This window comes from Desmodus rotundus, chromosome 5, assembly GCF_022682495.2.
Source record: "Desmodus rotundus isolate HL8 chromosome 5, HLdesRot8A.1, whole genome shotgun sequence".
Lineage (NCBI taxonomy): Eukaryota > Metazoa > Chordata > Mammalia > Chiroptera > Phyllostomidae > Desmodus > Desmodus rotundus.
In genome coordinates, this window is record NC_071391.1 from 131,719,701 (window position 1) to 131,744,666 (window position 24,966).

The following is a 24,966-nucleotide window of genomic DNA, read 5'->3' on the forward strand; positions in this document are numbered from 1 at the left end:
AAGCTTGTGTTTAATGCATTTTCACTATTTTTCCTTATCAAAAACTAGTGTATCAATTCACTTTGTAATGCCAATGGTCAGAAGGATGAAGAAATAAAAACCCTTTATTAAATTCACATGTAAAGAAACCGGAAAAGTAAAAATCCAAAGCTGTACTGTTTTCTTCTATTCTTTAAGTTGTATCTCAATATGAACCCAATCTTAAACTCACCCTTTCCCCACATTTCTTTACTGAGCAAATTATTTAAGGGATATTGTGAAGGTTATATTTTTTAAAAAATTATAAATCTTGTTTGTGTGGAATACCTAGTTGGACCACTTAATAGCTGTAATAATTTTCAAGATAATTTATTATAAGTAATCAAGATATACCCAGCCTACCACCTTCTATTTTTTTTAAATGGCACATTTAACCATCCACAGAATAATTTAAAAATATTCATTACAATCAACTTACGGGCTTAAGTTCTTACACAACGACCCACTGAGACTTGAAAGGATCTAGGCTTTCAAGGGGGAGGAAAGAGGACCGAGATCAATGATTGGCTATTATAAGGATGAAGGTTAGTGTCTTAAATATAGACATGTATTACAAACTACTGTGTATGTATTCTAACGATTTCAAGATATGCAAAAATGTAATCGAATTAAAAGGAGGCTGGCAGTAATTTTACAGGCTCAGTAAGATTCCCAAAGAAGAAAACAGGCTTATTGCAAATGCAGTGTCCTGCTACCTACAAACCTTTGGATAGAATTTCAACTACACCGAGTCAGCTTTTTAAAAAAATATTTAGGCACAGAACAGACGTCATTGTGAAATACAAAGACAGCCATGGAGATTTACCACACCGAGGTAACCAGCAGAGGAAATGTGTTAAAACTATACTGTTTAAAACGTGCAAGATTACACAGAACCAAATCAGCGGCAGGACTGCAAAGACTGGATTGAGTGCCAGTAAAAAAGAGCAGCATGACATTTTCCCACACACAACCACATGTAAAAACACTTGAAATCGCTGTTTCAATCCTTTGCTCTTCAACCTTTCATAGGTTTCACTTTCAGTTCAACATACATCTACACTGTAAAGCTTATTCATAGAAATATGTTACTGGTCACACACACAAAAACTGAACAGAAGATTAAAAAGCAGATATACCCTTGTCCTTCCAATTCTTCTTCTGACCGTCCATGTCTCGTCTCGATCTGCCCTCCAGATGCAAGGATCAATTATGCATACCAACAGAGAGGCCGCAGCTGCAAAAATCCGCCCTCTGAGACATGAAATATGTTTCCTCAACGCGAGCCTGCGGTCTCCTCTGCTGCACAACTGCAGCAGGACTGGAGTCACCTGACGTCTTCTGGGTGTGGAGCAAGTCTGACGCAGTGCAATCTGTAACTAGGCTACTAATACTCAGGCACTACTGCCTTCCTTCTGTTTATTGTTCCAGTCTTTTGCTTGCTGCTCAAGGCAAATGGAGCTACTTTTGCAGCGGGGAGGAGCAGCCTACCGGAAGAAAGAGGATTGTTTTGGGCAGTTAACCAATGAATGTATTTGAAGTAAACTTAAGATCATGTACAGTTCTTGGTTTTGTTTCATTTTGAGACATGGGTGAATTATATTGCTGGTTTTCAGTTTCATTTAAAATTCTAAAATCAGTGGTTGTTTAAGATAAAAACAGACTGATTGCAAAGTTTACGCACAGAAAGATTATTAGTCACTACATAGGAATTTCAATAACGTTTCTATTCAGAAGATTAAAAAGCAGATATACCCTAGTCCTTCAAAGATTTCTGCTGACCGTCCACTGTCATGATCTGCCCTCCAGATGCACCACGGAAAGCTGCAACAGCTTTTGTTTCAAGGGTAACAGCTTACATTTCATGCCTGGGAAATGCTGAGTCTCTTTTTACTTTCTCCCAAGTTTATAAATGCTTAAAGCATTCGGCATTGTGTGTGTGTGTGTGTGCATGTGTATGCAGAGAATCACAAAGCCAAATTATTTATTTAATATATGCTACTTCAATAGAAAAGTTTTAATTCAATGTCAACAGTCTCATCTTTCTAATGCAATGCTATATTTCCTTCTTCTATAATGATGGAAATTCAGAGTTACACTTATTCTGAATCATCACCGGCTCCAACTCAATCTCTCAATGATTATCTGTTAGACACTGCTGCAGGAACTATTGATAATACTTTTAGCTTGAGAAATATTCGTGTACTAATTATGTTATTTGCCTTGGGAAAATGATACAAGACCAAACTCAAATTTTACTGATAAAAACACAAAAGCAAATCTATGTACAGAATTTCTAAAATTGTTCGACTTCATAAAACTGGCACTAATTCCAGTGCGGAACATTAGTCTTTATTAATATTTCCCAACTGTTTTAACAGAGGCTACCATTTGCCTAAGCAGAAGAGGCAATACATAATGACAAATCACAAATCAGTTAAATATTTTAAAATGTGTGATATGATGCAGTATAAGATACACAGCCTATGTACAGACGTACATCCTTCTCAAGACTAGACAGCTGCACTAAAACAGATACATTTTCTGGAACTTGCTATAAAAGTGCATGGGTTGCAAAATCCTACCAAATCGTCAATAACAGAAGTGGCCTGAATATCAATGACTTAGTTATTTCCCTATCTGCTTCTCTAACTCCAAACATAAAGCAAAATAATTTTTAAAGAGTGTCCATATTCTCAGCTCGAGCTAACACTTAACATTAAACTTAACTCCCTGAACCCCTGAGCAATGTGCGATTTGAGAACCCTGCCACCCAGTCACATCACAGCTGAAAATGTCTGGCCTCGCAGTACAACAGTTTGAATCCCCAACTACTCAGTAAGCACAACATATTTCCCAATAATGAATCCCATAAAACTGAAGGCCAATAAATACTTTAGTGTTAGAATAAAGCATTCAAAAACAATACCCTAACAGTTTCCAAGTCAGAGATTTCTACACTAACAGGACAGGGGGGAGGAAAGATTTCCATACCATTCACATCTTCCGGTACTTAACTTGGTTCGACAATTTTAAAAAACAGTCTGAGAAGGCAAGAATGTATAGTTATACCCACTCATCTAAACATTCAATGTACTTAATAGCTCCCTTGGCAGATTAAAAAGTCAAAGGAGGAGCCCTGGAAGTTCGACCTTACACACTAATATCTAATTCTTTAACTTATATGGGCTTTGCAATTTAGGCTATTATTAAGCTTACAGGGAAAACTAGCTCATATAAATCAACTGAAATTTTGCCCATTTCTTTCATAGAAAAGCTTTAAAAAACTAAAGTTGTTTTAAGTTTGGTAAGCTAAGCAAAAAAGTGCTTAAACTTTAAATTTTGATGAGAATGATTTGTTAAAAATATAAAGCCGTATGGGCTATGCTTATTGTAAGGATCAAATGAATTAGTGTTTGCAAAAGGCCTTACTTGGGACAGTGCCTGACAAAGAGTAGGCCCCGTGTAAGTGCTCCCTATTTACCATTACTGTTACGCTAAAATAACAGTCAAACCACATCCTTAAACCACATCTAAGAAAGCACACATATTAAGCCATCTAACTCTAGGCAATAACCCAATACCTTTCAAATCAGAAGTGCCTATACACACACAAATTATTGTTCTTTGCTGTATAGCTCTATTATTCTCCAGCTGAGATAAATCTATTTATATATGGATGGTTTATAGGTCCTATTCCATATTAAATCTCAACTTCACATGCAAGTAAAACACAAATGTTTTTTAAAAAAACGTATCATTGATTGTTTTCCTTCAAATTTCAAAGGAGGAGACAACAGAAGAGTGCTTTATTTATAATCCAAGTAAATAAAAGTGTTCTCTAAATTGTAAGTCCTACTTCATATTACTGGGAAGGGGGTGGGGAAGAGGTAGTCTCCTCTTCCTGAATTCGAAATCAGCCTTACGCAAAACTTTGGAAATAAACTGTTCAAAGTTCATGTTCAGCAACGTTCCACTCCTCCATCTCCATATCCCCAAATACGGCCCCGGAGCATGACAAAAAGCAACGGGGGGAACTTCCCCGAGCACCTCCCTTCCTCCTAACCATGCTCTAAAACTGCCGGCCGTCTTTGGTCTCTTCTCCTCATCGCTCAAATCGAAACTCATTTTCTTAGGACACTTATCTCATTAGTAGGAAAATGACACAATTATACCAATTCCTACTAAAGAATTTAAAAACTCCTTTCTCTATAATCCTAAGTAGCGCGCGCGTGTGTGTGTGTTTGGTTTGCATCCAAGTGGCAGGATTTCAGACACCACAGGCTGTAGTTTGGAATAGGCAGCGATATGTAAGCTGGGGTCTGCCCCAGCCAGTCCTCCCAAGATTCTTCCTTCTCCATTTCTTCCCTTCCTCTTCTTCAGAACCCCAGAAAAATTCAGGTTTTGCTTTGTTTTCTTTACAATGTTCAAAGATAAAAGAAAATGAAGTGGAAAAGAGGCAGTCACTTGGATTGAAAGTGCTACTCTAAACTGAGGGTTGCTTGTACATAATTCTTGATAGCTAAAATAATTATTTCCTCTTCCGATAATAGAAAACAGCACTCTTTTAAAAAATAAAGAAACAATTATAGCTACACAGTTTTGAACTTCAAAACTTCATTATTCTGAGCTACGAAACTAAACGTGTGGCTCATTACTGAAGGTACTGACCAGCACTGTTTAATATGCTGTCATATAATGCCCTCTATGGACCGAATTATAGCACTTCAACACTAACTCTGAACTGAACCTGAGACGTGGAGTAATACTTCAGAAAATGAATAACAACACAAGTTAAAATGTCAAAAAATGAGCATTTTTAGAGTCTATAAATAATTTCACATAAGGTGCTAAAAAATGAATACTAAAGTCTGTAAAGTTGAAAGTGATACTATTCCATAAGAACTACAAAAATGCTGACTTCTTGTATTATAATCTAAAATAAATATACAGATATCCCAAAAGAGCCAAAGCATTTTTAAATTTGGAATTTAAAGTTAATAGCCATTAGGCTCTGAAACTTTAAAACCTTTGCGTTTCCATTAACGTCGTTTCATAACGTTGGAACAGTGTGATTCAACCATTTGTTCGGCCCAGTGCAATGTGCCGAGATCCAAAATCCTTCTGTAAAGTCATTTGCAGTGTGAGGCAAATATCCACAGCTCAATTTCTCTGCCCAACTGCATATATTCCATACGGTCAATAATAGAGCGCTCCACAGACTTGGTGTTCTATCTGCAACACTAGATGGCACCCACACCCACAGTACAGCTGTCGGGCCAACCCAGGGTGTGCATGGGGCGGAGCGTTCTCAGTTTTCGGTTTTCCGTGCGTTCCTGTGTTCCCTAGGATTGTTTCCGGGTACTAGGGCAGTAGATTAGACTAAGTATGATGGGAATGGGAAAACAATTTCACCACCAAAAAGCATGTGGGATAAAACAATCTCTGATCAGAATTCAAAATCAATTTTAAATAGATCAGAATTAAATGTAAAAATGAACATATAAATAAGCTATAGTTTTTCCTATTTACAAATTTAAAATGTCCACTGAAATGTAAAGCAAAATAAAAATTCTTTAGAAAACTGAGGGCAAATGTAACATGACAAGGATTTGCATCCTTTGTATATAAAGAACTCTCAAACTTAGAAATGAATATCTAACTTTAAAATGGGCAAAAGATATGAACAGGCAATTCACACACACACACCAAATACAAATAGCCAGTAAATATATGGAACGTGCTTACCTTCACTAGTAACCAAAGATCAAAACACCAACGTATCACCTTAACCTATCAAACTCATAAAGGTTTGTTTTGTTTTGTTTTTAAATGGCAAGTAGGGAATGTCTGGAAGAATCCATTAACAAGTAAGTCATGTAAGTGACTCTAGGAAGGAGCGCCAAGTGTCTACTTAAAATAGGAAGACCTACTATCACTGTACTTTTTGAATTTTGTATAGTGTGAAAGTATTATCTACCCCAAAAATCAACTGGTGATAATAGAGAAATGGATGTTTTCTTACTGTTTAAAGGGGTAGTACTTTTCTGATAGTCAATTTTTCAAAACTCTTAAAAACGCTCATAACTATGTACCTAGAGTTTTATTTCTAGTAATTTGTAGGAAAGAATAATTCAGAGATATGTAAAACATATTTAAATATAAAGAGGTTAGTAACAGAATTATTTATAAATAAAAAAGTTGTGAGACAAACTAAGGGTCCAACAACAGCAAACTGATGGATTAAATTGCAGTCAAACCTTGGTTCTTGAACGTCTTGGTTCTTCTTGAACAAGTCTGTTCTCGACCAAATTGTCCACAGAAAAAATGTCTCAGTTGTCTGACAAAACTTCAGGTCTCGATCCTCTACCCAACAACCCTTTCACGCTGACACCTGTGTGACCTGCCACGCATCTCTCAGGCGACAAACAGAGGAGATGTAGTTTTCAAACAAATCGCTTCTCAAACAGTTTTCCAGAATGAATTAAGCTGATAATCAAGGTCCCACTCTATATCCAATAGCCAAGGAACACTAAGCATTAAAAAATCATGTGGCAGAAGAATAAAGACAAATAGAAATGTTGGCATTATATACTAATTTTTTAAGTTATAAACAATATATAAAATATAATCCCAATTTGGCAAAATGGATTTTTCACTGCATTTGTGAAGTGTCCATATGCATAGAAAACAGACTAGAATATACTCTAAAATATTAACAATGACGATGTCCAGACAACACGATTACAAATTACGTTCATCTCAGTGTTCTATTTCTCAGGTTTTACAATGAGCACATAGTACTTCAGATGCTTCATGTACTGCCATTCTGACTTCACTGAGTCACCAGAGCCTTGCTTGACAGAAGTTCAAACCACCAAAATTCCTGAAGCTCAGAATGATCAATGTATCTGCCCAAGGTCATACAGCTAACAAGTGATAATGCCCAGATTAAAACTCAGGCCTGTAAAATATCCCAGGTATAGTTCTTTCAATCATATTATATTTCGCAGTATCTATCTTTTATGGTAGATTGACAAATAAGTATTTCATATTTATTTGCAATTTGTATTAAATATTAAGCCCACAGTAAGCACTAAATGAATCCTCACTAATGACAATGCCACAAATAAATATGATGATTCCTTTAACAACAACAGTCAGTTGTTAATTTAGGTACATTGTACATTTACTAAAAGCCTTCCAGCTGAAGGTATCTTTGCTCAATTTATGAAAGTTTAATTTTTTTGAATACTTAAATTTACTTTTATTATATAAACTGCTCACTCTCATCATCAAAGTCCAACTAATAATTATTTTAAAATGTCCTAAAGCCCTGGCTGGGTGGCTCAGTTAGTTGGAGCACCGTCCCCTACACCAAAGGTTGGGGGTTCGATTCCTGGTCAGGGCACGTACTTAGGTTACGGTGCACAAGAGAGGCAACGGATCCCTGTTCCTCTCTCACATCGATGTTTCTCTCCGTCTTCCCAACTCCCTTGTTCTCTCTCACTCTACCTTTCCCTTCCTCTCTCCTCTTAAAATATATATATACATCCTCAGGCGACAATTTCTTTTTTGAAATGTCTTAAATATGCTCACTAAAAATATTTTTAATGAGAATACCTAACCTTAATACAGTGGTATCTCGGTACTTGTTAATTCGTTCTGATGAGTGGCAAGCAAGCAAAGGTTGATGAAGCACTGTCCCTTGCAGCATGGCGTCCCAACTCACACAAGTTCTACCAAGTGCGACGGGGAGCAAGCAAGCACCAAGTACTGAAACATTTGTTCTGGTCAAAATGCGATGAGTACCAGGTTTGACAAGCTCTGAAGCTGATGAGTACTGACTGAGGTACCACTGCATCTACAATTCTTCAGTGAGAAAGCTCAAAGGCAATATAGTAAATATTTTATAAGCTCTTAACATATAAGTGTTTTTAGTCACAAACACCATCAAAAACAGCTTATTTGTGAACACATTTAAAACACCAATAGTTCTAATAGGCCAGCAGAACAATCTATATTCTGACTATGAACTGAAAATATGGTGTGCATTAGTGGCAAACTAAGCAACCAACAAATACATATTAAGCCATCACTATCAGGAAGTCAAGCTCTCTGCAGTGTGGACAGAAGACATTAGCACCTTTCCCCGTGTACCACCAAACCCACAGCAGCTGTCCATCACCACAGGGCTACCCAGTCTCCACAGGGAGCCACAGAATGGGACCCTCCCTCGGACATCCCTGCCGATGGAAGACCACGTCAGAAAAAAGAACACGGTAACCAACTTTCTGGACTTTTAAAAAATGTCTTGCATTGATTAATACCCCCACCACAACAGGTAGTTAATAAAAACAGCACCTTGGTTATCTGCCCAAATTAGAACAGTAACTGCTCATTCCAAAATGGGGAAACACCTGAGAGGGGACCAAAACCTACGTTGGAGTCCCACTTCTTCACCTGTTGGAAAAAGGATCTTTGTGGAATTGTATAAGAACTAATATACATAAAAAAGCCCACTGTCTGGAACACTGTAGAAGCTCCAAAGTATTGTGCTCACTATAATATTTACTATGTAAAACCTTGGGAAAGTCACTTAACATCCCTAATGTTTTGTCATCCATAAAATGGTTCCTTCTTTCAGATTATGGTGAAGACTAAATGCGATGAATATGTGGAAGTGGATGGTGCTTAGATTTCCCATAGATGGCAGCCTCCCTTCTCCAGGGAAAATGAAAATTCAGGTTCTGTTCTTAGAAACAAATTAATCTAACTGTATTTCAAATGAGTATTATAACCACACTAAAGGCGGAGAAAGGGAGAAGGGGAGTACTAATCTCAGTAACTTGTATTTGACAATGCGCATTCAGTCTTGGGCAAGGTTGGGAGAGGGAGATTTGCAAAATGATCCAGAACTCTTTTATTATGTGTATTACAGTGATATTCAAAAATGGTCTAAAACTGTTTTAGATGTATTAAAGAATTAAGCAAATGAGTAAGTGTTTTGGTGGTGTTAGCAACCAGGTTTTCACTATAGAAGGAACATGCCAATATGAAATGAGGGAAGAAAAATCATTCTCTGGGAATGGACTGCAAGTATCTGTGTGAATTCCTGATGTCATAAGTATGTGTATGTACTTATGTTTATTTGTACATACGGACGTGTGTAAGCTAGCTCTGTCCACCGCAAGGGCTAAAATGGAAAGACCACACAGTAACGAGGAGCACCACTAGACCCAGCTCTTGACCTCGAATGCCATTCCCCACTGAGAGGACTCAGGAAGGGGTCACTGAAGACATGGCTGACTCCAGGTCTGGGGGCAGAAAAGGCCTAAGATGAGCCTACAGCATTTTGTCACTTGACAAAAGTAGGAAGTGCTTCCCTCGCCACCTCCAAAACAGATAGCTGCATGTCCTTGAGCCAACTTGAAGAGACATCCTCCAAACTTGGGACAATTTACAACCAACCTAAGTAATGAATTATGAACCATTGGGAATAAAATAGAAATCCATGGATCTACACTGATAATTAACTAATTAATTAATTCATGGAAAAGGGGGGCTCTTATTAATAGTAAAATGCCATGGCTTGATTGATAAGTACAGGAATGTTAGAATTCAAAAATTATCAATTTGCAAACTTATTAGTGAAGATTGACTCAAGTGAGAATCATCAATGGATATAAATCTAGGGAGGAAATTTTCATGAGGAGCAGGATATTTGCATGGTCTTGAAGTGACACCCCTCAGTAAGTTGTAAGGGAGGAAGAAAGTCTAATTACACAATAAGGAAATCAGGGACCACCTTGACCAGAAGAACAAAATTAACCTCTTCAATGAGGGACTGATGCATAGTGGGTATCTCCAGATATAATACCATAAGGGCACTACACATCCTCTTCATTTTGGCCATGAATCCATAACCTCAACCTAATCACTAAGAAACATCTGACAAATGCAAAATGAGGGATGTTCTATTAAAAAGGGAGAGGAAGCCCTGGCTGGTGCAGCTTAGAGGACTGAGTGTCAGCCTGTGAACTAAAGGGTCGCTGGTTCGATTCCCAGTCAGGACATACGCCTGGGTTGCAGGACATGTCCCCAGTAGGGGGCACAAGAGAAGCAACCACACACTGATGCTTCCCTCTTTCTCCACCCCTTCCCCCTCTAATACATAAATAAAATCTAAAAAAAACAGGAGAGGGAGAAGTGCCTCTGTTCTTCAAAAATGTTAATGTCCTAAGAGATAACAACTAGAATTGTTCAGGATTAAAGGAGCCAAAAGCAACATAAGCACTAAATGTAAAACTTGGCCTCAGACTGGATTTTGTAGGAGAGGGCACTATAAAGACATTATGAGGTCATAACACAACCTCTTGGAATACCAATGGTAGATTTAAAAAAAGTACTGTATCAATGTGAATTTATGAAAGTACAAGCTGGACTGAGGGTATGTAAGAGAATATTATCTCCTTTTAAAATACAGGGTCCTGCAGAAGTGAGGCCTGCTTGAGTGTGGTTGGTAGGGTAATAATATGGGTGTAATAATTTATAGTTTTGATTTGAACATTTCACCTAAAACGTTATATGGTGTGCTTGAGTGTGATATTGTTATATTACAGAGTTACAAGTTTATGATTTTGTAATAAAAGGTTTTGTCATAAAATAAGGGCATTATTTGTGCTGGACCGTGTAGTTAGGATAAAACAATGTATATAACTTACTCTCAAGTGGTCCAGGAAAAACATGGATGTATTTATGTACCCATATCTAGTTATCTGTAGAATAAGATCATAAATGTTAAAGCAAATTGGGGGAAATGTTAAAGGGTAAATTTAGATGAAGAGTGTACAACATTCTTTGTACTATTTTAATTTTTTTCAATTTTAATTTTGGGAGGAAAGACTGATTTTGTAAAGGAGATGGGCAAGATATTATGATGCAGAGTTTGATCCCTTATTGATATTTTTTCATGATAAATTTTGTCCAAAAACACCAACATATATTTTGGCGTGTTATACCAACTGGAAGTCGCACGGGGGCAGGACTGTATCTCAGTCTCCTTTTTACCCTTGGTCTTCACCCCCACTGTGGTCGCCACGCTGCTGTGGGCAGCTCATTCTTCTTACTGTCTTCCCCTAGCCTGTTTATCTTGCTGTTAGAAACCTCCATTACCCTGTGAACCATCTCCCCCAATCTTCAACCTTACTGAACACTTCCTTCCATTATTTCCCTTCACAGAAACCTGGCTCTTCCTTGAGGATACTGCCTTCCCTGTGGAACTCTCCAATAAAGATGGTTTATTCTCTGAAACCCTGCATCCAGGAAGGAGAGGAAGGGAAGTCAGTACCTTCCTGCTCACGAATACTGCGCTTCCAGACCACTATTTCTGAGGCCTCAGCCACAAGTCTCAGCTATTCAGCGATGTCATTCCTTATCTTTCCTTACTGCTTCCATCCACCATCCTGCCGGTTGCCTCCCAGCCCTTGACCGAAGTCTCTTGTCCTGAACTCCCAATCTTCCTGTCCACCCCAAGTCCCGCCATCACCCCAGGTGATCTCAGTGTCATGTGTAAGAGCAGCCAACATCTCAGCCTCATGGTTACCTGACTTTACCTCTAGCAACCTTCACACCACGCGGGTTTAGCCCTTGCCTCAAGGCCAGACCCTGGCCATTAACAACCTGGAATTATAAATTCAACCTCGAACACACACACAATCCTACTTTAACTGCAGCCACCTCTCACTCTGGTATTCATATTTATTACTACTACTCTTGGCTCTCAGATATAATATGGACCTCACGTTCTTTGATCTTCCAATCTCTTATCTACCAACTCCTTCTCCTCTCCTCTTTACATTCTTCAACTTAGATAAAACCCATCACTTCAAATTATTCTCTTGCTATTCTATTATCTTCAATTCCTTTCACTTGCTGTCTTTCCACTGGGCCGGAAAACAACCTTGAGTCAGTACAAGCAGTTGCCTTTCTGAACCAAGGCTGTTGGGCACTGTTACAGAAAAGCCACCTTACCACTCAGACTACCCTTCACCCTTGACTGCGCTCTTCCTGCAATACCTTTGTGTCCCTACTCAGAAGGTATTTCAGGTCTCTTCCGCCCAAGCACGTACAGTTCCTTCTCAGCAATGACCTACCACACAGCTTTAACAAATAAACGTAAGCAAGCCCTCAACGTCCAGCTACAAAACACTAGCATATCAACACCTATCATTTTCCTCTTATTCACTACAATCAAAGTCCTTCAAAATTCTCCCTCCACTATAAGCTAATTCCTCCACCTGAGTTCTTGATCTCATCCCCTCCCCTCTGACTCTCTACATGTACCTTCAATTAGACATTACTCCAATTAAAAAAAAAATTGGGGGGCACTCTTCCTCAACCCCATACTCTGCCACCCCTTGCATTGCTAACACTCTCCACGTTCTCAAACTTCTTAAAATTGTCAACATTTAGCATCTATTTTCTCAAATCCCATTGGGTCCTCAGCTCTAGCGCTGCCCACTCACACCATCTGCTACTGTCAGGCCAACACCTTCCCTTCTTTTTGATGAATGATCAATCCTTATTTTAAGTGAGCTAGTATGGGATAATGCTAACCAATCCTTCCACCTTTAAATCTTCCTCTTCTCGTGGCTGCCCCTAGTTGATCTGTAGCTTTAGTTACTATCCCTGAGCCCATGGCAAATATACACATACAAGCAAAGTCACTCTCAAGAGCTTCCCATGTATAATATCTATCACTTCTTGAATGTCCCCTAGATACCTTAACACCAACATATTTAAAATTTATATCTGTATCTTCTCTCCTTGAAACCCACTTCATTCTCTCACGTTCCCTAACTCAGTTTCTCATACTGCCGCCCACATGTCTGCACATGTGGAGTCCATCTTTAACGCCTCCCCTGATCTTTCACGTCCATATCCAATCAATCACCAAGGCCCAGGTCATCATGCTCACCCCACTACCTCATGTCCGTAATCTCCTCTTTCTTAGACTATGGCCACAATTTCTACACTGGACTCTCTGCCAGTAGTGCTACCCATCTCCGGTATATAAGTATACCCAGTAAACACACACAACCATTACCTATTTCACACGACTAAATCAGAATGCTAAATAAAAGGGATGTGGGCAAATCACTTTACACAGCTCAGGTAATGGAAGATGTGGAGTCAAAGGCAAAAATGGGAATCAGTACTTGTCAGGAAAGTTCATAATAGCATACCTCAATCTGCACTCTTCAACAAAATGTGTACGACTCAGTAGGCATAACTTCACACCTGTTATTGGGAAATACTGCATCATACTGAAAATACTAGAAAAGTTACGGAAATGTTCTTTCATTAGAAATTTAAGGAGAATTAATTTCTGGGAAAACAAAAAGTTGCACCCAGAAAAGAATGCATCTGCAAATATTTTAACGCCTCTTGCTCTTCATGTTAATCGGGAAACACTGAAGCAAAGGAGAGAAATAAACACTGAAGCCAGTTCTAACAAACATTTTCTTCTGGTTCCCTGGCAGTATAGAAATGAACAATGAATAATTGTGTGGAAAAGTTAAGAGCAAGGGTGAATGATGAATACAAGAGGGGTAGGAGAAGCACTAAAACCTTTAATGAGACAGGAGAAAAATACTCCTATCAATAGGATGCGTTGGACATCATGAATGTAACGTACTACACATAATGTAGTAGGATGTTCCATGGGAAGTCAAAAGGTGGGAAGAAAGCACAAAACAATGTATGGACTGATTACCTGAAGTTTTACTCAGCTCTGCTGAAAATATAGCAGATGGTGATCTGTTCTCTTTTTCTGGGCCAGAAGGAAGTTTTTTCTCGGCTTCTTTCACAAGAACTTTGGGCTTAACTACACTGCCTATCTCTGTTTGAGTGGCCAAAGCAGGAACCGCTGGAGGCAGTAAGGGTGCCTTTGAAATATCAGACCTATCTTTGGAGACTTCACCTGGGACATGGACTTTATCTTCACCTTTATGTTGTACATTCTTGACGAAAAGGTCACGGGGTAATTCTGCGCAAGGCAATGGCCCGGCTCCACCCTCAACATTAGCAATTTCACCTTTGTGGGCTACTTCTAGGTCAGTGTATTCCCTCACTGATTTAGAGGAATCAGTTCTAGAACTGACAAATGTAGGGAACTCATCTATGATCTCAATTGGAGATGAATCTGAAAATGTTTCACTCTCTCTTATTTTTGCTTCCTGAGCAATAAATAAGCCATCATTTGAAGAAATTGCAGTACCGAGCTCCTCCATCTGCAAAGGAGTTTTCTCCTTTTGGGCCAATGCTGGAACTTCACCAGGTGATAAGGTACCTTTTGAGGTGTCTAAATTAGGCTGAAAGGATTCCAAGTACGGCCTTCCCCCCTTAGGCGGTGGTGAAGCACTGAGTTTTTCCTTATTTTCCTGTTCTAACATTAACTCAGGTGCAGCTTCAATGAGATTTTCTTTCACAAGTATCACAGCTTCATCTTGTTTCTGTGGAACTTCAGGTATTGAATCATCACTAAATAAGTCAACCGGTTCGGAATCAGGTGAGGAATCCTCACCCAGCTCAGAATGGTCAGGAACTGGCGGTGCGGCCTTTGCTATTTCTGAATGGTTAGAGAAATCTGGACTTGGTTCAGTAGAGACCTTTGTTCCTTTAATTAAATCACATGCAATCGATATATAAGGAGCTTCTGTTTCTTGAACAGCGACAGTAATACTTTCAGGCTCTTTAACTTCTTCCTTTGTTCCTGATACTTTCTTAATTTTAAGTGACACATTCATGGCCTCTTCATATGGTGGTGGATTTTCAGGCTCAAGTTTTATGCTTTCATAATTAACTGGAAGAGGAGCTTCTAATGGTGAGGAGCTGGGCTGCACTACAGAAGCACCAGCAGTAGGAACTATAGAATTTACTGGTGCTTCCATAACAATGTCAGGCAAAACGGGTGAAGGAGTAGCTTCGGCTTCTTCAAATGTTGGGCAAAGCTGTGCTACAGGGTACAGTGACTCCTGCATAGTTTCTGATGTTTGAACCAGGTCCATTTTTGTTTCAAAGGCGATCTTTGTACCTGTAGCTTCATTCAATTCACTTTCACAGGCTTCCTGTACTAAATCCGGGGTCAGACCTTCAGGCATGCTTGCCACTACCTCCCCAGGCACCTTTGATAAGTTATCTGTTGTGACATAAGCTGCCTCAGAACCTTGTGTTGCTACAAGGAAAGGGTTTAATGACTTGGTGCCACTATTCTTCTCTGTTACAATTTGAGCCTTTTTTTCTTCTATTTTTTTTTCATCTGTCTTATTTTCTGAAGTATGATCTTCCAATATAGGGAAAACGTTTGTTGAAATGCTTTCGGATGCCATTGGGTTGGAGGGGGTGCACGTGATGTATGCTCCCGAACCATCTCTCGTGGCCTCAGGTGTACTGGGGAAAGAAGTATCATCATTGCTGCTCTCACTATCTTTTTCATGATTTGTTTGGTCAATACTATCGGCAAAACACTTCTTATCCACTTTACTCTCCAGCTTGCTCTCTATCTTATCTGCAGGAGCCAGCACATCACTATATTGCTTATTACTACCTTTTACTTCCCAGGCCTGCTCGAAGGGTTTGAAGTCTGCATACTCCTCTCTCAACAGAGCTCCTGCTATAACTCCCTTTTCATTAAAACTGTCCTTTGTTTTGTCTGGAGACACAATTTTGTTCTCTCCTTTAATCAAGTTAGTAAGGGCTATAGGTGACTCTTGTTGATTACGGAGGATGTTATTACTAACTAAATCCTCCTCTTCATCTTTATTCTTCCCAATTATTTCTTCCCTAGGGTTTGCTACTGTGATGGCAGGTTCTGCTTTTGGAGAGCCACTGAATGATGATTCCATTACTGAGTATTCCAATTCTGAAAACTCTGTGAAATCTTGGTCTACAAATGGGTTTTTTGCCTTTTCTGGGAATTCTTTAGAAGCTTCCTTTGAAGTTTCTTGAATTGTTCTTTTGGTGGATAATACTGCTGGTAAATTACCAAGGTATTCATGTTCTTTAAAAGAAGCAGCTGAGAGGGGAGATAGAGAAGGAAGAGAAGCAGCAGATTCAAGCAGGACAGATGGGAAATCCTCTTGACCAGCGGAAACAGTGTTACCTGGCTGCTCCTTCAAGTCCATAATTTTTTCTGTGACCATGGACAGAAAGGAAAGTTAGAGAATGCCAGTGTTCTCAGAGATAATGCAAGTTTTATTGCAGATTCAAAATAGTGTTAGTAAAGACTTACTATTAACTAAAATTAAATGTAATATTTAATTAATAGAAAACACAAGTAGACTGAAATCATTACTAAAAATTAAAGCTATTGTCAATAAAACCTGTGTATGGCTACAGCTGTAATTATATGCTATGCAAAGACATAAATCAAGTTTTTGATAAAAACCTCAAGTATAATCACTAAAAAAGCTACTTTTAACTCGTTTTAGAGGGGGGAAAAAAGAGGATTTCAGAAGACAGTTTGACAGTATAGAAAAGAAAGGGCATTGGAGAATTAAATGCCACACAGTGACATTCAGTCACATCAAGCCTTTCAGCTATAAGAGTAAATTTTATTTGGAGAAATGAAATAGTCACTATGTAAATGTCAATCAAGGTTCCAAGAATTCCTTACATATTTCCAATTATTAACCAGGTTCTGCCCATTTCTCTCTTAGACATAGCATATAAAATGCAATTTCAACTTTTTCAATAGACAGTATTGGAACCATGCTACTTTTTAGTAAATTCAAACTACTCTGTACAGAGTTAACAAACTAAAGAGTTAAAGTTAGAACACACAGAGAATAAAAGGCTAGCAGAAAGAACTTGCCTGCAGAGGAGTGTATCACAGGCTCAGATGCAGCAGGAAGAGCAAAAAGTGTCTCATCTGAAAAACAAATAGAATATAACCTCAGCAGAAATCAAGACAGAGTTGGAAGGAGACTAAAGAAAAGAGGAACAAGCAAGGGTTCAATTTGTAAAGAGTTAACATAAAACTTTACCTACAGAGAAACAGCCCAGATGGAAAGGAAAAAGGAGTAGCATTAGTAATACCATTAATTCATGCCCTGGTTGGTGTGGCCCAGTGGATTAACCTCTGGCCTGCAAACCAAAGGGTCACTGGTTCCATTCCCAGTCAGGGCACGTGCCTGGGTTGTGGGCCAGGCCCCCAGTGGGGGGTGCGCAAGAGGCAACTATATATTGATGTTTCTCTACCTCTCTTTCTACCTCCCTTCCCCTCGGTCTAAAAATAAAATCTTAAAAAAATAATACCATTAATTCAGATTAAATTACCAAATGTATTATAAAGCTGATTAAATGATATTCATGGAACTTATCATTTTTCAAGGGGCAATAACATGTTTATGTTAAACTTCATGTATCAAAATGGATTTAAGATACAATTCTTCTCATTTAACATACCACATCCAAAGCTTTTACTCACATTGTTATATAATTATGTCCTAATCAAGCCAAAATTTTAAAGATGCATTTGAATGAAATGTCATTGTACACTATTCTTTGAAAACATCAGCCCATACACCATTGTCCAAACTACAAAGAAAATACTAATTATCATTAGGAAGATCATTATTATCACCAGTCTTGTTTTGTTCAAAATTGACACTGAGGGCTACTTGTCATTCTAAGTGCTTTACATGCAAGGACTCCTTTTCCTCCTTAGAACCCTATTGCTGCAAGTGTTGTTAATGTGCCCCATTTAACAGATTAAAAAAACGAGTGACAAAAGTTACGGAACTCAATACACAACTAGTGAGACTCACACAGGTCAACTCCAGAGTCCACTGTCTTTACCACACTACATGCAACATGTTATGAACTCAGTATTTGTGCCCCCCCCAATTACATTGAAGTGCTAACCTCCAACGTGATGGTATCTGGAAAAAGGGCCTTTGGGAGGTAAGTAGAGTTACGTGAGGCCATGAGGGCAGGGCCACGGTAGGATAGGGCCACTTAGTGGGCTTAAAAGAGACACCAGAGAGCTTTCTCCTGCCTGTGTGACAATACCCCTCCCACTCTACCTCTGTGTCTCTCCCATTCTTCTGCACACTCCTGCGCACGAACACCATGTAAGCACACAGTGAGAGGGCAGCCACCTGTAACCCGAGAGAAGAGGCCTCAGAATGAAACCTACCCAGCTGGCACCTTGATCTTAGACTTCTCAGCCTCCACAACTATGAAAAATAAATTTCTGTTGTTAAAGCAACTGAATCCTTGGTATTTTGGTATGGCAGCCCAAGCCAACTAACACACTATACAGAGTTGGGGGGGAAAAGTAGGTTTACAGTTGCGAGTACACAAACGTTTATTCTTGTATTATTATTAATTATTGTATTATTTTCCATACAACCAGTAAAACTGTAAACCTACTTCTGCCTCACCCTGTATATTGGTATATCAACCTTTACAATGTCATTTTATACCTGCAGCTGGGAGAGCCTGAGCTAAAGCTCTTCTACAGTTTATACTAGGGAAAGACCTCTGGCAAAAAGGTAATTCAAAGTAGCCTGAGAGGTGACAGGAAGGTATTCCTTTAGTGGAGAAAACATAATAAATGTGGAGACTTCTATGTGGAAGAAGCTAGACAAGGTTGATCAATAGAAAAAAAATCAGAGATGTGGCTATCATGAACATGGACTTGACTTCCCAGGGTATTCTAGTTCCCTTGATGCAGAGGAGAGTTAAATTCACAATGGTTGCCTTAGACTTAAATCCACTAATCAAAAGGCCAGTCCACTAGGAAAGTAAACTAAAACACGTTACTATTAAAATTAAATGGAAAACTAAATCTAAAATTATGTCAAAAATTTAATGTAATTTTAAATGTATCTTTACTCCTATGTAATACAAAGTCTCTCTTATAGTAAAAACTATTGCATTGGCCAAAAAATTCGTTTGTTTTTTCTGTAAGATGGCTCTAGTAGCGCTTAGTTGCCTTTAACTTCATTCGACAAATTTTGTTAGATTATATTGTGACAGCTGTCATATCAGCACACATTTTAAAAAAACATCAAAATTGGTGAATTTTTGTGTAGCCATTCTAATATTGAAGATGGAAGAAAACACGCAACATTTTCAGATTATGCTTTATTATTTCAAGAAAGGTAAAAACACAACTGAAATGCAAAAAAGATTCATGTAGTGTATGGAGAAGGTGCTGTGACTGATCGAATGGGTCAAAAGTGGTTTGTGAGGTTTCTTGGTGAAGATTTCTCGCTGGACGATGCTCCACGGTTGGGTGGATCAGCTGAAGTTGAGAGCGAACAAATCGAGACATGGAGAACAATCATTGTTATACCACTGGGAAGACAGCCGACATACCCAAAATATCCAAATCGTTAGTTATTGGTGAAAATGAAGAATGTGTCTTTTATTTTATGGAAAAAACAACGGACTTTTTGGCCAACCCAATATATTCCTGGCACCTGGCCAGGTGAAAAAGTTTACAAATTGGTATTTCCAATATTCACTGAATTAAAAAAAAAAAAAAGGAAAAGGAAAAATTTTTCACATTTTGAAAAGTGAGATTCCATCCAAAATTAACCACAAAGTAAGTACTGCATTCCTAAAAGCGCTTACAAAAAGATCCGGAAGAGGTCACCGCCATTTGGCCTTCAAAAAGAGGACAGCTGCTCAGACTCCTGCTAAAGCAACCACTGATCCAGAAAGCAAATTCCCTGGGTCCAAAGCACTTATAACTGTGCAACCCTGAGAAACTTGTTACTTCACCTTTCTGTGCCTCATTTCCTCATTGATAAAATAAAGATAATAATAGTACACAGTTCAAAATGTTGTGTGGGAGGGGCAAGAGAAAGAAAAGCAACTTGCCCTGTCCTGAGTCGCACAGTTAGGAAGTGGGGCAGCCGGGACTTACACAGCTCTAACCCTCAAGGGTCACGTGCTTTATGAATAAGAATTTGCGATAGGTGCAAATTCTTATTTCCTCAGCCCCTCCAGTTTGACCTCCTGAAACAGGACAATTGTCAACAGCAAATACCCTGTAATTATCTGAAATATTTTACTGATTAATTGCTTCTACTTCACAAATATAATACATTTATACAGACATTAATGCTGGCCAGACACAGGTAATTCAGATAGTCTTATGATACTCAAACCCATCCTTATCAAGTAGGTACTACTGTTACCCTCTTTTCACAGATGAAGAGACAGAGGCATAAAAAGGCTAAGTAACTTGCCCAGAGTCACAAAGTTGAAAGTGATGGATCTGAGATTTGAGTCCAGAGAGTTTACAAGTTGATACTCTTTTCTTTAACTGCTGCAATACTTCCTTTCTTGGACTTTGTATAAATTTCGAAATTGAAAGTATCTAATAAAATTAAGAATGTTCAAAGAAAAATTTGATCAATACTTATATGTAGTTATCAAATTCTAAGGATAAAACATTTTTTGAAAAAATTACTGATTTTCACAGGTGAATAAAAGTATCTTATAATCAGGGCTACTATAATAAGTAAAAAAAACATAACATCCTCCCTCTTTCTATAACAACTCCCCCTCTTTTTATGATCTACTCATATTGCCAAATTCTAATTACTGAATACAATGAAAACTTTGATCATTAACTTCAGTTGTGCTATTAAATTAACAGCCAGAAAAAGATAATAAATATTAAAGGCTTAATTATACCCATACTAAGTAAAAACATAGTGGCATTTAAAAAAAAAAAAAAAAAAGGTTTTCACTAATAGGCAAAAGGAAAGCCAGAACTTTACTATTAAGTCTCTCTGCTCTACTGCCATCAATTTACATGTCTAAAAGGACAATTCTATACATCCTCTTGCTCAAAAACGTTTAAAGGCTTTCAGTTATCCACTGAATTACACCCAAAACCTTCAGTCAGGTAAATAAGGCCCTGCACCATATGGTCCCAACTTAACTGTCTAAACTGATCTCAACAACTCCTCACCGGTCATCTCTGCCAATCAAACAGGATTGTTCCTAACCAAGCCCATGCTTCCCCTTCCTGCATATCTGAATGTTGAAATCCAGTAACGCTAAAATTCACCACATTCAGCCTTACTTTCTTTCTAAAACATGCTCATCCTTACCTTATTCTTGTTAATCTTCTACCACATTTCCAATTACTAAAGCTCAGAGAATTAAGTAGCTTATTCAAGTCACAACACTAGGAAATTGTAATTTAACTTTTTCACTATAATTAGATACATGTTTATTTCCTTATCACCCTCAGTAAAATAAAATGCACAGAATCACTAAACTACTTATAATGACAGTATGAAATGTACCATTCACAAAACAACTTTTTCCAAATGATCTATTCCTCGTGTCTGCCCTAGTGCTGCATTCATTTCTCTGTCCAAGCCTAAACCTAGAATGTAAATTCAGATTAACTGCAGCAGGGCTACCTACTTTAAAGGCTATTTACTTCCGTCACACAAGGATCCATTTTTCTTTTTTGTTTTCTTATATACTTATTTTTTTATTGTACTTTTTTTCCCATTACTATTTAGTCCCTTTGTACTCCCTAACCCCTGCAATCATCACACCTTTGTCCATGTCCATGAATCCTTTTAAGGATCAGTTTCAAAATTAAAGTCCACTCTGAAGAGATTTCTCTTCTTGTTAAGTAAATCAGTTTTTTTTAAGTAAAAGAGGTATAGCAGTTTTTAATTTATTACTGTCAATTAAAAAATATATATATATACACAACACTATCACAAGCTCACCAATGTCCACACACACTTTTAAATCCTCACAAGAGAGAAAGAGAAACATTGATGAGAGAGCAAAACCTTGATCAGTTACCTCCTATACACCCCGCCCCAACTGGGGATCAAACCCGAAACCTAGTTTATGTGCCCTGACCAGGATCGAACCCACAACCTTTTGTTGTACGGGATGACACTCCAACTAACTGAGCCACCTGGCCAGGGCTGCCCACACAGTCTTATAACAGTATTTTCCTTGACATATTCATTTCAAAAAAGCCTTTTTATCAACCAAATGTATAACTGGTCAGTAAAACCTATTTATAAAACAAGGAAAACAAGCTGCACTTTAAAAACCATAGAGAACTTCTGCTTCTAGCTATGTGTAATTATATCAGACCAATCCACCCAACATTAACTATGAAAGTGAGCAAAATACATGAAGCGACTGTCTTGAGACATTGGACGACAGGCAGTACAGGAAGGAGTGTAACTCCTGAGAAGAACGAAGCGCACCAGATGAGGGCCCTGGCCCTCGGCCTGGAGGCACAAGGAAGAAGACCCTAGAAGAGAACCCAAGAGTACTGTGCTCTTGCTAAGCCGAGGAGGCTCCTGAGTTACCTGAAATTTGTGGGCAGGGTAACATGTAAAGAACAGCTGAAGAAGAAAGGAGCTCCATAAATCTGGATAGAGATTCCCTTTAAATATTTGGCTCTTCCCTTTAAAACCACAGAACAAGATTCAGCAAGGTCTAGCAGAGAAATACAACAGAGAAAAGTACAATAGAGCTGTGAGCTGAATGGATATTCTGGAGGTCAGACTGTGCTGGAAGACCTGACCGAATTTTGACCAGTCAGGGTGGGGAGATCTTACTGAACATCCCAATGTAAAAGTTAAACCCTGGAAAAGGAACACCTTAAGAGTGGGACTACTCTAATCCTTAAGTAAGGAATACTCTAGACCGAGAATCAATAAAATATGGCTCATGGGCTAAAGCTGTATGGAAGATAGCCCTGTCCATTCACTTATGTATTAAGATGAGTGGTTACGACAGAAAATGCTTAGCCCATAAGCCTAAAATATACTGGTCAACCCTTACAGAAAAAGTCAGCAGACTCCTAACTTCTCAACCCACCCTAACATTAAAATCAAGACTTGAAAAGATCAAGATGATTTGCCAGAAAATTAACTGCCTGACAGAACAAAACTAACACCATACCCATGACAACCAGTATAAAATAAAAAAATTACTGCACATGAAAAGAAAACACAAGCATACACAAGGAAAAAAGTCAATATAAACAAACACAGATGTAGAGTTTGGGTTAGCAAACACTAAAATGGAAATTAAAATAGCTATTGAGATATTCCTAAAGATATACAGTAAAAGATGGACATAATGAATGAACAGAGATTCTTGGTGGAGAAATATAGACTAGAAAAAAGAACCAAATGAGATTCTATAACTGAAAATTACATTAAGTAAAAGAAAACTTCATGAGATTGGCTTAAGAACAGATTGGACAGTGAGAAAGGATGAATAAGCTTAAAGAAAGCAACAAAAAGCTACTATCCAAACTGACTCTCAGCAGGGGGGAAAGAATGAACAGAGCCTCAGTGACCCGCGATAATGAAGCATTTACAGTATATGGAATTGAGTCCCCCAACAGGCAATAGTGACTGACACACGCGCACAAAAAGGAATAAAGATACAATGGACTAAAACTTGCCAATTGTAATGAAAAATACCAACTTACAGATCCAAGACGCAGAATAAACACAAACCACAAAGAAATACATTGTAGAGGTCAAATTGTTGAAAACCAAAGATAAAGAAAAATCTTTAAAATAGGAAAAGGGCAAGGGGACAGCAATAAGAATGACCTGACTTCTCGCTGAAAATAACGTACCGTATTTTGCTGTGTATAATACACACCCACGTTTTTGTGCGCGTTATACACAGGGTTATGTTGTACCTATGGTATATAACCATTATACCCATGTATAATGCATATCCTTACTTTTCCTTGAAAAATTTGGGCAAAAAGGTCACATTATACACAGCAAAAAATGGTAATCCAAAAGATAATGGACATGTTTAAAATGATGAAAAAATCAACAACCTGAAATTATATGCACTCGATCATTATTATGCACTGATTCCCTGCTTGCAAATTTGTTACTGGCTAAACCGGTAATCCCCAAATCAACACTCACAGCAGCACACGTGCTCAGAGCAGCAAAGTACTCAGGCGCCCAACACACCTTTCCCAGGTAAGGGCACAAAAGGAAGCCCTTGCCACTCCTTGTTTCAACTCTCAGAAGGTAAACAAAGGTTCTTCTCCCAGCTTATTTAGTGCCACAGTTTTTCACAATTTTTTTGGCTTTTGTTAGTGGTTTAGGTGTTTAAATTGGCTTCTAAGCACAGTGCTGAAGATCTGTCTAGTGTCCTGAACCACAAAAAGGTCGTGATGTACCTTACAAAGTATACGTGTTTGATAGACTTCATTCAGGCATGAGTTACAATGCTCTTGGCCGTAAGTTCAATGTTAATGAATCAACAATGTACAGTAAATAATGTTTTAAAATAGAAACACAGGTAAAACACAGTTATATATAGACTGGTTAACAAAAATGCTATGACTAGAGGTCGTCAGGAACCTAACCCTGTATTTCCCCCCTAGGAGCAATGATTCAGTGTTGGCTAATTCAGTGTTTTCTGTGACTTTATAAAATGTAACTTTCATAAATAACAAGATTGGCTATATTCATAAAAAATATTGTTGAAAATTAAGACAATAATGGTATTATCAGATAAACAAACTATGAAAACAGAAGCTGAAAGAAATTACCACCAAGGGACCTGCACTACAAGAAACTTTAAATAAAGCTCTTCAGACTGAAGGAAAATGACGTCAGATAAAAATCTAGGTCTTCATGAAGGAATGATAATGGTAGAATGGTATATATGTGAGTAGACACAAAATACTCTCATTTCTTAATTTCTTTAAAGATACCAGATTTTTGAAGCTCAAATCATTACAACATACAATAATATTTGTAGAAAGAAAATGTATTAGCAATAAAAGCACAAAGGATGGAAGAAATACATGGAAGCATAAAACAAACAACAGTTGGGACAAAGAGAAAACAAAGACTTAAATGAACCATACTAATAATTACAATG

The 24,966-nt window shown here is 38.1% G+C and overlaps 1 protein-coding gene across 4 annotated transcripts in view; it reads right to left on the reverse strand.

Annotated features, from left to right (window-relative positions):
• RTN4 (reticulon 4) overlaps nt 1–24,966 on the reverse strand; it is a 74,900-nt gene that overhangs the window by 34,345 nt on the left and 15,589 nt on the right. The window contains exons 2-3 of one of the 4 annotated variants that reach the window (XM_053924904.2): nt 16,895–16,951; nt 13,796–16,213 (exon numbers count right to left, since the gene is read on the reverse strand). The exons of 1 other annotated variant lie outside the window; for it this stretch is intronic. In XM_053924904.2, the coding sequence (XP_053780879.1) occupies nt 13,796–16,213; nt 16,895–16,951 (2,475 nt within the window). Of the gene's footprint in view, nt 1–1,157; nt 1,451–13,795; nt 16,214–16,894; nt 16,952–24,966 lie in introns of those variants that run through there. 2 more of the 4 variants (XM_053924905.1, XM_053924908.1) reach the window with 2 other exon arrangements.